Consider the following 15254-nt stretch of genomic DNA (forward strand, 5'->3'; position numbering starts at 1 on the left):
TGTGCTTCTAAAGGAGTGATTGTTTCACTTTGATGTTGCAGATGTTGAAACTCACAGGAAGTAGGGGGTCAGATTTACTGGAAAGCTTACATTTTTGAGGTCAAGTAGAGGTGAGCTAACTCTCAAAAGGGGAGGAAGGACCACTTCAAAAGTTTCTGAATCTTATTTTCTCCATTAGCCTAATTGACACTTATACTGGGTGGATGATGGTAATTGCTTAAAGCCGTGCCCCTTTCACTGCCTTGAAGGTGGTAAAGGGATAGAAGCCTTAGGTCCCTGTCATGGCGCAGCAAGGAAGTCCTCCTGCAACCATCTGAAAGTATGAGCTGCCAGGAACTACTCACCCCCCCTTCTTTATAATCATTTTGTAAATGTCTTCTTTTTTTAACTTTTTATTTTATATTGGAATACAGTTGATTAACAACATTGTGTTAGTTTCAGGTGTACAACAAAGTGATTCAGTTATACGTATACACGTATCTATTCTTTTTCAAGTTCTTTTCTCATTTAGGTTATTACCGAATACTGAGCAGAGTTCCCTGTGCTATACAGTAGGTCTTTGTTGGTTATCTGTTTTAAATATAGCAGTGTGTACATGTCAATCCCATCCTCTTAAGCTCAGCTCAGAAACAGACCCATGTGTTAATCAAGGCTACAGATTGACTCTCCCTACGTGGCATGGAAGATGGCCACCAACAGCCTCCGTCTTATGTGTTTCTTATTTGCAATCCAAGAAGAGAGACTTCTCTGCCTCCAATATGGAAAATTCTAGGAAAGACTTGGATTGGACCAACTTGGGACCCAAGCCTTTCCCTTGGACCTGTCTCTGTCTATTATAGCCTTATAGCATGCAGCATTCTACTCCATCCAGTCTGCAAGTCAGGCCTCTTGCGGGCATTACAAAATGAGGTGAAGTGGGCAAGGGTGTTCTCAAGATGCTAAATAGAAGAGAGGATATTGGGTAGCCCTTGGCACTCAGGAAGCAAGCTTCATACACATGAGGTAGCCAGAAAGCAATGACAGAATGATGAGATTTAGGAAATTATATGCCACAAACAATAACTAGGATTTACTTAGTGTTGCTTAAATGGCAATGAAATGTCTCCATCTTTCCCTGAACTCTCATACTCCCTATCTATTTTATTAATGCAAAAACAGGCCCAAATTTCTACGTCTCATAGTGTGGGAGATTAGTGATCTTGAGGGTCCTCCTGTTTCAGAACAGGTATATCTTTCATAAAATACAACTTCTTTGCATTGCTGAGATTATGGAAATAAGGGAGACCTCCATGGGGACACACCACACACACACACACACACACATACAAACACACATAGTCAGAGATCTGAGTAGTTAGTATTGGAAAGTTGCTCTGAGGACATACAGGCAGAGTTGCCCTGAGGACAATTCCAAATAACAGTATGTCAAGAGGGAGAAGTTGACCCTGAGATTCACAGTTTAGTCCAGGGACTATGGAAGGGGATGGCATGGGTCCAGGTCAGCAGCGTTCCTGGTCCTGGCAGAAGAAACCACTCTGGAGACAAGCATCCTGTTCTGTTTTCCACAGACCAAGAACAGCCAAATGTGAGCTCAGTAGATCATCACACAAGGACACAAATCATAATGAGTGATTATCAGCAGAAATAAAACAGATTAGGATGCATATGGATTTGAAATATTAGAATTCTCAGAATCAGAATAGAGAATAACCATACATAAAATGTTTAAAGAAAAAGATGGGCTCATAAAGATGAGCAAGCAGAAAGGAATAGCAAATATGATGAAGGAGATTTGAAAAAGACATAGAACTTTTTAAAATGACATATATAGTTTTAGCTATTCAAAAAATTCAGGGAGTGCGGTAATAGCATATTAAACATAATTGAGGAGTGAATTGGTGAACCTGAAGATAGATCTGTAGAAATTTTCTAGAAAGTAGCACAAACAAACAAGATGTAAAGTGCAAGAGAGAAAAAAAGAGACAAGGAAGGTAGAGTAAGAAGTTCCAATATCATATCAGAGTCCAGGAGGAAGGAGTAGAAAAGACAGGTAAGAGGGCTAATTTAAAGGTAATTTTCTAAAACTGAGGTACATGAGTACAAGGACACAGTAATCATGGCAGTTACACAACAAGACAAAGAAAAAGTAAATCCAAACATGGACATATTGAAGACAACATGCCAAGTACCAAAAACAAACTGAAGATCTTAAAAGCATTAAAAAAGAAAATGTACCACCTTCAAAGGAATGACAGACTGACAGCAATTTTCTCAACAGCAAAAACCAAAGCCAAGAGACAATGGAATAATATCTTCTAAATGCTGAGGGAAAATCACATCACAGTCATCCTAGAATTGTCCACCTAGCAAAAATACCTCCACTCATGAGAGTGAAATAAAAACATTTTTAGAGAAACAGAAACCAAGTCTACTACCAATAGACCTAAGCCAGAAGAACTTTAAAATATGCACTCCAGGAAGAAGGGAAATAATCTTGGAAGAAAAGTCTGAGTTGCAAAAAAGTAAAGAAGTAGGCAAATATTAATATTGTCCATAAAATAATATTAACATCTAATTTACATAACTTATAGAAATAAAAATGTTTAAGAAGACATAATGAAAATACTCAGGATAATAGTATAAAAGTTGAAAGAGGAAATTGTTGTGTGATTTGCTAGGAGGGTTGAGGAACTATTGTTAGTGTTTAGTAGTTTTGCATGGTATAATTTCAAAGGTAACCATCAGAGAACAGAAAGAGAGCATAGCATCACTTCCAAACGAGTAGAAGGAAAAATGGAATGAGAAAGCCAATAAAAATGGAAAGTTTTAATAGTCAAGAAGAGAAAAATAGGCAGAGGGAAAAATAAATAGGAAGCAGAAGGTAACAGCATAGTGGAAAGACAGACAAATCTGGCATCACGTTAATGAAACAGGACTAAACTCACCACACAATGGACGGAGATAGTCACACTAGATATTTTAAAACATTCAGCCATGTGCTATTCACAGGGGACACATTCAAACATAAGGACAGGGAAAAGTTGGAAGTGAAAGATTTATGAAGCAAATATTAACCAAAAGAAAGATTTCTACTGTCAGAAAAGGTAGGCTTTAATACAGAAAAGCGTTATATAGATAGGGCCTCTGTGCAATAACAAAATGTTTGATGCATCTGAAAGATAAAACAATTCTAAAAAGTCTTATGTTACATGTAATGCAAAATTGATAGAGTACATAGGGAAATTAAACTCATCATCAGAGTGGGCAATGTTCAAGGTACATCTTTTATTTATTGATAGGACAAAAAATTAGTAAAAATATAAAAATGCAATTATCGTTTCATTTATCAAACATATATAGATTCCATATGACAATATTTACAAAGACTAACCATGGAATAGAAGAAGGGTTAAAATTTTCAAATATCCCTTATCATATGGACCAAGTTTTCCAACCACAGTGCAATTAATTTAGACCTCAAAAACATATGCTTAGAACTTTTAAATCTCACTTTTAAATACCTTTTGGATAAAAGACCCCGAGAAATTTAAATATATTTAGAACTAAACAATAATGAAAATACAACATACCAAGGCTTCTGGAATGCAATAAAAAAGATACTACGAGAGAAATGAGAGAAATGTAGAGACTTAAATGCTTATTCGTATAAGAGAGGCAAGGCTGAAAATTAATGAGCTAAGTACCCAACTTAAGAAATTAGAAAAAGAACAACAGAATAAATTTAAAGAAAAATAACTTTAGGTGTCAAAATTAATGAAATAGAAAACAAAGATTTACAAAAACCTAAAGTTGGTTCTTAGAAAACGCGAATAAAATAGGCAAGCCTCTAGCAGAATTGTGCAAGAAAGAGAAATGCACAAATAATATTAAAAATAAAAAGGGATATAATGAGAGATCCATCAGAGACTAAGAAGATAAGAGAGTACTATAAAAAACTACATGCCAAAGAATGCATAAAGATGCATTAACTTAGAAGAAATGAGCACATTCTTTTAAAAATAACCAACTCAAATAGAAATAGCTCATAACCATCAAAACAAGTGAATCAATTGTTTAATTTTCCTACAAATAATCACCAGGCACAGATGATTTTACAAGTAAATTCTACCAAGTGTTCATGGAACATATCATTCTAATATTATGCAAATTCTTTGAAGAAAAAAGAAAAAGAATATTCCCTAATTCAGTCTATGAGTCCACTCTACCTTTGATGCTAAAACTGGAAAAATATAATAAAGAAAAATCATAGGGAAACTTCATTTAGGAACATAAAGACAGTAATCCTACACAAATATTAGCAAAATAAATCCTGCACTTTATGAAAAAAAATAACACATCATGACTCAGCTGAGTTTATTCCAGGAATGTAAGGTTTAACTTCAGAAAATCTGTAATTATCTTCCACCCCATTAGCATTACAAGAACAAAACAATATGGTTATTTCAAAAGACAGAGAAAACACATTCGATGAAATTCAAAATATCTATTTATGATTTAAAAAATTAACTAGCTCAGAATCGAAAGGGATTTCCTTAATCTGATAAGGGAAGTCTAACCAAAACCTACACAAAATTATTTTTAATGGTGAAACAGTGAAGGCTTTTAAAATCAGGAAGAAAAAAGAAAAGAAAGAAAACATATAAGGTTTGGAAAGGGGAAAAAAAACCTAAAATTTCTCATTATCCACAGATGAGATGATTGTCTATATAGATTCTTTTATCTACAACCTTAAAAGTTTATATGTGCATAATACAGCTTTGTGTAATAGTCAAGAACAAGAAACAATGCAAAGTCCATCAATAATAGAATGGATACATAAACTGAAGCGTAGTCACACGATGGAATTCCGTACGGCCAAGAGCATACCAATGATCAACGGCCATACTCAACAACATGGGTGAATCTCACAAACTTAACGCTGAGTGAAAGAAGCCAGACACCAAAGAGCACGCACTGCATGATTCCATTTACATAAAGTACAAACACAGAAGGACTAATCTCTGCTGTGGAAGTCAGGAGAGTGGCTCCCCTTGGGTGGGGGGCTAACGGCTGGAAGGGGTCCAGGAATGCAGTGTGCAGTAAGGAGGTAAAGCGTGGGATGTAGAGTCAAACGGTGTGGGGTTTAAATGCCGGCTCTGCCACTCACCAGCTGACAGACTGTCCACGCGGGACGTGACCACTGTGAGACTCAGTTTCCCCCACTGGAAAATGGGCATAAGGATGGTCCCCACCTCACTGGATTGTTATGAGATGAACAAGATAATGTATGTGAAGTCTGTGGCTCAGGAAGTTCTGGAAAGTGATAGCTATGGTTGTTGTCAGTCGTCTTCTTCTTCCTGGACTCCTCCACTAGGAACCTAGTGATTCCTGGGGGTAAAACACAAAACACAGAGTTTTTCCCTTAGCAGATGGCTTTTGATTTCAAGACGTTTCCTTCAAAGACGCTTTGGGGACCCTCCAGACCCCAGATATGTCCTCTTCAGTCGACTCAGGTGTTGCTTTGTCCTTAGAACTCCTGCTGAGGTCACAGGCACCAAATGTCAAATGGTAAATTCTGCAAGGGGAGGGGGTGAGATACTAAATCAACTGCTTACTTGACTGCACTTCTTACAAATCTCAGACCAGCAGAACACACCTCTCATTCTTACCTTTATGGTCAGAGCTGCTTGAGTCTAAGGGCATTTTGGTTTGGAGGCTGTGTTTGGAAAACCTTCTGGTACCGCTCTATCCGGGACTAGTCAGGCAGCCTCCCAGCCCACCCTCGCCCGGGCATGCACCGCCATTTATCATGAAAAGAATGCAGCACCTGCTTCCCCCGCTAAATTCCCTGCTTTTTGTAAAAGCTTCTAAAATAGATTTTGAATTGTACGGTTTTCATAAATGCTGTTTTTGCAAAGTGTTTCTTGAATAATTATTTGTGCTTAGTGTTTGAAAAATAACTTTGCTCAACGAGAAGGAAGATAACGTGTCTAGTGACAATAACTTATATTAATGGGAACACCCCTGAGCCAAGTTGAAGGAGATGGAGATGAGACACGTGGATAATCAACATTTGAGCTCCTGGAAGGGAGCCATAAACATGAAGTGGCAGACTTCCGTGGGGCTTCATCGATTCGTGTTCACTGAGCCTCATTCATTAGGGCAGTTGGGAAGCAGCAGGTGTACACACGTGTGCACATGTGTGTATTCCAAGGGGTGTAAGGATGAGAGATTGGTCCAAACATCCTACCAATGTGACTTCTGTTTCATCCCAAGATGAGTCTGAGGCTTTCAAAGTATTGAAGAAGATAGGAAATACTCCCCTAGTTCATGACGTAAAGCGGGAAGAAGCTTGAAGTGGGGCGGGCTGGGTTACGGGTGCTGCACAAAAGCCAAAAATAAAAACAGAGCCTTTTCAGCCCAGAAAGAAAGGCACCCTATCCGCTGCCCAGGCTGGAAAAGACACGGTCTAGAACATTTATTCTGCCATGCTTCAGTCTTTCAGGCAGAAAAAGTCCTGGCAGAAGTTGATTTTGCAAGTTGAACAGAGAAGACTCCTCTTTGGAGTGGAGGGGATCAAATGCTACTAGATGTGAAAACACTTTGGAAAGTTAAAGGGATTATACAAAGGTAAGAGATCATTGTTATTAGTGGTGTGTTTGCTGAGAAGATGCCAGAATATTTCTTCTCCATAGATGATCACGACACCGCAAGGGCCAGTCGTGTCAGAGCGAGGATGGCGTCAGGTCAGGTGCCAGGAGGTGGGCCGTCAAGTGCAGCCCTACCGCTGATGAACCGCTAACTAAAAGCAAGCCCTTCGCCTCTCTGGCCTTGAGTTTCTATATCTGTAAATGGGGCACAATAATAACACCCTGCTCAGCGGGGTGTGGGAGGCCACATAGGTAAACATGCCCAGCGTGTGAAAGCCCTCAAAAAACCAGCTATTGTTTACTGAGCTCTTATTCTGGGCCAGACACCACGCTGAGTGCTTTTTGTCTAGTCTCCCATTAATCTTTACAAGAAACCCATGTGGTAAGAATGGTTATTCTCCATGTATGATGGAGACACGGAGGCTCCTTGTGGATGGAGGCCCTGAAAGGTCCTACTGGGTGCCCGAAACCCATAAGTGACAAGATCAAAACCCAAACACAAAACCCTGTGGTTCCAGCCCCAAGCTCTGTTCACTCTCTCCCATTTTTCCCCAATAAATGTTACTTGAATCTCAACTAGGTTGTCCATCTTTTGAAGGCAGGTCCTGTTTGTACTTCCTGAACTCTCATCCCAGAGCATCTGTTCTGGTATTGACTGCCATTAAATATTTACTGAAATTGAAATGTAATAGCTCTGTGGGAAGGTCCCTGCTGGCCCGGTCAGGCTCTGACAGCTGTTCTGTGACTCCACGTGACTCCCTGATCCAGGAGGAATGACCTCTGCACAGAGGAGCTCAGAGACCATCATACACACAGCTTCCAAGGGCAGGTGATCAGACAACTGTGCCCGTCACCATCCTGAAAAGAGGGACCCAGATCAGGTAGCCAGGCAGGTGTCTGAGGCCCTGGGGACATCCTCCAGCCCAGCTGTAGGAGTGCAGGTTGGCTTATCTCAAAGCTTCCCAAAAATCACTTCAGAAGTAACATTCGAGCTGTTCCTCATTGTAAATCTTCGAAAAGATTTCTTCAAAAGCCTGACGTAAAGATTGTATTGTAGGAAACACTGCATCACCATCAACTTCCAAGTGAAAACTGCTAAAGCGTACACAGTGGACAATGCACCCAGCATTTCAAATTAAGGCTTTCTAACGTAGCATTTCTTCACTCTCACAGACAGATGCACACGGCCTGATTTGATATGATACCCAAATATAACCAAAGTGTAATTTTAGGAAACTAAATTAAACTAAACCAAAGTGTAATTTATTTTTGAGTCGATGATGATACCACTGTAAATTTTCTTTAGGATAACTCCTTCTCGTGCCAGAGATAATAATGTTCCGGTCTTCAATTAAACGAAAGACTGAGTATTTCCTAGGGAGCTACTTGGTAGATGTGGTGGAGCCGCTTCCCTCGTGCTGCCACGTCTCCTCCTTTTCCGTCTTTCTCGGGTGCCCTCCTTTCGTGCATTCGTCCCTCTTTGCGAGTGCCTCGTTCAGAGTTAGTCCCCTCGGGTGTACATAAGTCTGGAGGAGGAGGACCGGTCCTCTGCCATTCAGATCCCAGGGGAGCACACAGGAATGAGCAGGAAACAACCAAACTGTGCTGACGAGCGTGGGCGGCTGGCAGGTGGGGCAGCGCACCAGTTTGGCACTATGCTCTGCATCCAAGCAAGCCCCGCCCCTAGTGCAACGAGTCTCATTTTTCAGGGACTGTTTGCCAGGCTGCAAGTGCTGTGTGGATTGGAACTCCAGTGTCCCATGGCCTCTCCAGCCTCTGACATCGAACTGGCTTTTGTCTTGACCTGCTCATATAAGATCTTGGACTCCCACAAAGTCGCCTCTGGAAGTACCCAGAGTAGGTGCCCCTCCCCACCGTCATGCCTGTGGGCCATGTTCTGCCTCTGTCCCGCTCCCATCCTCCTGAAAGCCCGCGTGAGAGTCACTGGCACTATCCACGTGAGACCCCAGTGTCCCCATCTTCCTGCACAGCCACTGCTGCCAGGTTGTATGGTCCTACAGCACAGGGTGCCGTGTGCCCAGGATATTAAACTCCCCTGTCCGCCACTGTGAGCCCTGCTTTGTCCTAGGGACACACATGCCTGCCGCTCACATTCTTAGATTCATGGTGTCTCACACAAGACAGTTCCTTCAATCCCTGCCTGCTGCGCTCCACACCCTGCCCCTTATCAGAGGCCAGCACGAATCCCCCACCACACGCAGAGCCCCAGTGCAGTTCAGTTCTTATGTACTGACTCCTTCTGCCGGCCCCCAGCTCACCAGACCGGCCTGGACACGTTTGCTGTCAGTGAGGGCTCAAGGAAGGACACCCACTGTGGGACTACATCGGGGTTTTTTAGTTAACATGCTCTTTTGTTTTCAAAAACTGAGATAGATAGATAGATAGATAGATAGATAGATAGATAGATAGATGATAGATAGATAGATAGACAGACAGACAGACAGACAGACAGATAGATAGATAGATAGATAGATAGATATGCGAGAAAGTTCTTCCTTACAGTAGAAAACCAACAAATAAATGTAAAAGGAATAATGGATTTAGAAAACCAGCACCTGGCAACCATCATCATAATGATAGATTCAGGCCAGAATCATCAATGGATGCTAAAATTAGTGGGTGAAATTTAGAGGAGTATACAGACCAACTCAAAGTATCTCCCCCCAAGATTCTTATTAATTACAAAGTAACCTTACAGAAGGGAAAATGAAGTCACTTTACTGTGGAGAAATCTGGCCCATCCCCCCTTAACCAAATGATCAAAGCTAACATCACTGGTGATGAAACAAAGAGACAGCAGCACGTGCCTCCTGATACGGTGCCCTGAGAAAAACCCAGCACCACAGCTTTGGTCTTACTGCCCAGAGCATACGACCTGAATGCGATCACAACGAAACATCAGACAAACCCGAAGGACGGGTCGTTCTACAACGTAAGTGGCCTGCACTATGAAAAAATGTCAAGATCATGAATGCAAAGAGATACTCAATAACTGTTCAAAATTAAAGCAGACTAAAGTGACGCAACAACTGAATAATATAGTCCTGGGTTTTCTTTTGCTATAAACGACTTTATAGGAAAATTGATGACAACTGAATAAAGTCTGCAGGTTAGGGAATAGTATTGTATCAGTCTTACCCTGTATCAGTATATGTGGTGAGAGAGAAAATGATAAAACCAATATAGCAGAATGTTAACATTTGGGGTACAAGCAGACTTTGTGTATTGGGCTTTATTGTACTTCACAGATACTGTGTTTTTTACACATTGAAGGTTTGTGGCAACCCCGTGTCAAGCACGTCTATCGGCGCCATTTTTCCAACAGCATTTGCTCACTTCGTGTCTCTGTGTCACGTTATGGTAATTCTCGCAGTATTTCAAACTTTTTCATCATTATTATATTCGTTACGGTGATTGTGATCAGTGATCTTTAATGTTACTATTGCGAGAAGATTATGAAGGCTCAGGTGATGGTTAGCATTCTTAACAATAAAGTATTTTTTAATTAAGTTATATATGCTCTCTTAGTCATGCTATTGCACACTTAATAGACTATAGTGTAAACATAACTTTGATGTGCACTAGGAAACCACAAAACTTAAGAGTGTCTCACTTTCTTTGATATTCTTTTTTCTGGAACCAAACCTGCAATATTTTTGAGGTCTGCCTTATTTGAGTGAAATTCTTTGCCCTAGCCTTGTAACTGCTCTGTAAATTGAAGTTAGGTCAACATTTATTTTTTTTAAATCTGAGTTTTTCTTTGATATTTCTGAAGGCATGTTTGTATGTTGCCAAACAAGGGTCGTGGGAGAAATAGTTGCTGTTTTCCCAGCAATAGCTAAATCCAGTCTTCTCCTTGGCTTTAAGGGCACAGCTGGTTTCCAGGTCTTTGCAAACAGAGAATCGTCACTGTTACCTGAATTTAAACCAGTTCTAAACCTTTTCATGGCTATTTCAAAATAGCTTAGAAAAAATTGGTGGGGAAATGGGATGGGCTTGGGGTGAGGAGGGCTGCATTTCTAAAAGGACGCATACCCTGTACACGCTGAGCCCCCCGTAGGGTTGTCTGCTCGGCTTCTGAGAGGGAAAAGCTGCAAGGTCAAGGCAAGACCCTCCTTCCCCTTCATGCCAGGGGCCAAGAGCTCCATGTCCGCAGATTCCTGCAAGCCTGCTCATGACTCAGGTCTCAGAGCTGATTTCTTACAGTCCTAAAAATAATTCGAAACTAGCCCAAAGCTACTCACACATCAGACAACCTGAGGGCACTCTTGCTGGCATCAGGAAACTCAGAGACCTAATTAAACTCTTCTTCCCCTCCCCTCCCTGGGAGCACAGACTAGGGGAGAGCAAATCATAATGGTCAGATCCACGTGGGTGTCTCCTGAGGAGAGGGGGTGACCTCAAATCCCAGCAGAAAAGCAAAGAAGGTGGGAAGACTGTGGGATCCTGGGCTGCCTAAGGCTGGTTTCCAAGAAAGATGTGTCCCTGCTGCTTCTCTCTTTTGTTCAGGGGCCCGCCAGCCCTCTGACAACCGCCCATATGTCCAGCTGGGGCAGTCCCACTAGGAGAAAAGAGACCTAGATATCTGTGCTAGAGACGGGCTTCAGAGCAGTATGTGGGCCGTGGCAACTGGAAAAGACTATTTTCAGTTGAATCTGCAGCAATCTACCGTTCCCCTCCTATGTGGGAGGGACTGATATAAACCAGGGACGGGGCAGTTCTCCCAAGCTTAGTTAGGATGTGACCTCAGGGTTGGGCAGGAGGAAGTTATAGGACTAGAGTCCCCACCTCAACCCCTCCTCCCCACTGTCACGTACCCTGAGTGAACAGGAAGTGTTTATACACCTGGCAGGTATGCAAGAACACTTCTTAGTTTTGAATCAAATAAATAACATCGAGGAGACATTCAGTGTTCATTGTGTACCTTCCTCATTCCAGGCACGATGCTAATCGCTCCAGGAGATGATCTCTTTTCGTCCTCCCAACCGTCTATGTGGTAGGTATTATTAGTCCCATTTGAGAGTTGAGGAAACTGAAGCTGAGAGAGGCAATTTCCCAAGTCACCTTTGAGAAAGTGGAAGAGCAGTTAAGTTTACAATCACACAGGGAAGCCAAACAACCACATGAAATATTAAACAGCAGTAAAAGAGCTCTTTGGAGAAGGGTTTCACCCTAGACTTTGTCCATGACCTCGCCAGTTTCAAGGCTTCAGTCCTCTCCATGCAAAGCCCCCTAAACCTGTAGCTCCAGGTCCGGCCTCTCTCCTGTGCTACAAAAATTCCCTAAATGCTTGCTGTCTGCTTGCTGTCTCCTCCAGGTTGCCCTTTCTGGAGCTCACACTCAGCCTGGCCAAAACTAAGCTCACCATCACTTCTATGTTCATCCCAGACTAACTCCTCATCCGATTTGTCTATTTCTGGGCAGTGACACCATCTCCTAAAGACAAAGGTTTGAAATCTTGAGCTTTCCATCACTGTTCCGTTATATGCTGTCTGAAATACTTTTTTTCTCATTTTCCTTCCTCTCCCATACCTGCAGCTCTTCTTTCACCTATCCTCCCTCACCCATCTAAGGAAATCTGGGCTCTCTTTTAGCAGAAAAATATGATAGAACTCTTTCCTCATCTATCCACCAGTGCCTAAGAATGATTTTTTGAAAGTTGATCAGTCAGAAAAAGGAATGTCAAATCCTGGACGCTCACTTTACCTAGATCCAATTTTAATGATTCACATACATACCTTTATTATCTAACAAAATGGGACGAGGATACTCAGCGTGAAGAAAAAAACATTTTTTTAGACTCTACCAAGCCTTGTGCCAGGTGCTTTCACATACATTATCTAACTTAATTCTTATAACAACTCTGCAAGGTGGATACAATAAAACTCACTTTATAGACAAGTTCAAAATCAAGCTCAAAGGGTGGGAGGGAGGGAGACACAAGAGGGAAGAGATATGGGGATATATGTATATGTATAGCTGATTCACTTTGTTATAAAGCAGAAACTAACACACCATTGTAAAGCAATTATACTCCAATAAAGATGTTAAAAATTAATTAATTAATTAAGAAAATATCAAGCTCAAAGAAGCTGAATAACATGCTCAAGTCATACACCTAGTGAGTCTAGAAGACTTTCTCTTCTCTTTCACAATCTCTCCCTAAGTGATCTCACCCAGATTTAAAATATCATCCATAAGCTGATAATTTCCAGCTTCATGTCTACAACTCTGTGTTCTGGACCTCTTACATCCCCCCCTAAATGGCTAATCCACCTAGATAAATTAACATGTCCAAAACCCAAGTCTTGGATTTCCCCCTCCCCCACTAAAATAGTTTCTCCAAGGCTACTGAAACTTCTGCCTCATCCCTACCACTCTCTCCCTTGCCCTCCATGCTCCAGTAACACAGGCTGATTTGGTATGACTTAAACATGTTAATCTTATTCTTGCTACAAAGAGTATGTATTTACAAGGAATATCCTTCCCCCAAATCTTCCTTCTAGCTTTTTCCTTCACAACTCAGATCTCTCACCTCCTCAGAGAGTTTCTCTAATCGTCTAGCTCAAGTAGCCTGTTGGTCCCACCACTCTCTAGCCCATCATTCTATTTTCCCCTTAGTACATATCAGTACATGTGTGAAATTAAATTTTAAAAAGATGTTAGTTGGTTCTCTCCCCAGACCAGAGAGTAAGCTCCATGAAGGCAGACACTTTATTTCCTATATCCCAGTTCCTAGTATAATACCTGACACAAAACGGGTGCTCAATAAATATATGTTGAATCAAAGAATGAAAGAGTTTTAGAATAAGAATTGAACACAGGCTTGTGTAAATGCAAACCTCATGCTGGATGAAGGTTGAGTGATGGTTACTTGTCTTGGAAATCACAAGATGAGGCAAGTTCCTAGGTGTGCATCAATTTCATTAAACCCTTTGTAGCCAGTTTGATCCCAAATAAGCTAAGGTCAGTGGTGGGTAAGAAGCAGGGGCCTGGGGGCTGCCATGGTGTTCCATAGTCAGTGCTCCCTTGAATGAGCCATGCTTCCATCTCCATGCCAGGACGGCTATTGTGACATGGATTCAAACCTCTAATTTCACCCTGAGGTAGACACTACTAGCTGCCTTCCCAATAGGCATTTCCATCTTCCTAATGCCAAGAGTAATTCGTGCATCTACCATTAGCTTGCCATGAGCTTTGGGGAAAGCTGGATACATCCTTAATCCCAAGGGTCTATATGAGTCTAAGCCAGTCATGGTGGTCCCATTCCCCTTGCCTGTGACCGGTTTAGGCATGAACACGGTATGCGGTCCTGGCTAAGGACACACGAGGGGAAATCTGTGTGGGGCTTCTGTGAAAGATTCCTTCACTTGCCCAAGAGAGACACAAGGAAAGATAGTTTCTTTTCTTCCACAAGAGTAATTGTGTTATTGTGTCTGGGAGTGGCACAGTGGAACTAAGGCAGTCATCATGAGCTCACAGCAAAGCTCATGTGTTGAAAAGGGCAGAATAGAAGTATGGACAGAAACTGGGGCCTTGATGCTAGATGAGCCACTGAATTAACCAACCCCTGCAGCACCCTACCTCAAGATCTCTTTTTATGCGACATGATAAGGACAATGGTCTTTACTGTCCAAACCATTCGGAGTTGAGGTTTCTGTTTCTTTCAGCCAAAAGCAGGCTCAAGGAGCCATGCCCTGATGAGACTTTGTCGATCTACTTCTTGGCTCTGTTTCAGGCCTACATCAGTCAAAGTCAAATTGTTGCTGCCTTTAGCAACAATTGGTCACATTTGGTCCTCGGTCCTGAACTAGCCTCACTATGTGGAATCCTTCCAGATCGAGAAGAGCCACATGAAATAAATAATATTTTTGACATATTTATTGCACTTTGCATTTTATAGAGGTTTCAGTATTTCCTTCTAAATGCTTAAGCATCTAGTATGTGCCAAGCATGGCACAAACAGCATGATATAGCTGTGAAGGCAACAGACAAGATCTGTGTCCTCATGAAGCCTACAAGGAAACAAGTACAATAATTTCAGATTGTGGTGAGTGACGTGCAGGAAATAAATAAGGCAATGAAACAGAGAGTAACCAACCAACTGCAGTAGGAAGACTTCTTAAGACCTGATGGTCAGGGAAGGCCTCTTTGAAGAGGTGACCTTTTCTCAGTTGTAACTTGCATCTATTTTTTCTATTATTGAAAAATGTGCATAATATAAAATTTACCATTTTAACCATTTTTAGTGTATAGTTCAGTAGCATTAAGTACATTCACACTACTATTCAACTATCATTACGTTCCATCTCCAGAATTTTTCATCATCCCAAACCTAAATTCCATATCCATTGAACACTAACTCCCCATTCCTCTCTGCCCCCAGCCCCAATGACCACCATTATGCTTTCTGCCTATGAATTTGACTACTCTTGGTACCTCATAGAATTAAAATCATACAATATTTGTCATTTGTGGCTGGCTTATTTCACTTAGCATATGTCCTCAAGCTTCATCCATGTTGAAGCATGCATCAGAATTTCCCTCCTTTTTAAGGCCAAATGATATTTCATTGTATGGATA

At 41.5% G+C, this 15254-nt stretch overlaps 1 protein-coding gene across 1 annotated transcript in view; it reads left to right on the forward strand.

Moving 5' to 3' along the window:
* The window catches only part of LOC309648256 (uncharacterized protein), a gene marked incomplete at its 5' end in the record, with an annotated part of 51930 nt that extends 37380 nt beyond the window's left edge, over positions 1-14550 (forward strand). The window contains 2 exons of the mRNA XM_082436721.1: positions 11610-11667; positions 11989-14550. Coding sequence (XP_082292847.1) covers positions 11610-11667; positions 11989-12064 — 134 coding nt within the window. The 3' untranslated portion in view covers positions 12065-14550. The remainder of the gene's footprint in view (positions 1-11609; positions 11668-11988) is intronic.
* Positions 14551-15254: the final 704 nt, after the last annotated feature.

Source organism: Balaenoptera physalus (genome assembly GCF_965194825.1).
Source record: "Balaenoptera physalus genome assembly, chromosome: 1".
Lineage (NCBI taxonomy): Eukaryota > Metazoa > Chordata > Mammalia > Artiodactyla > Balaenopteridae > Balaenoptera > Balaenoptera physalus.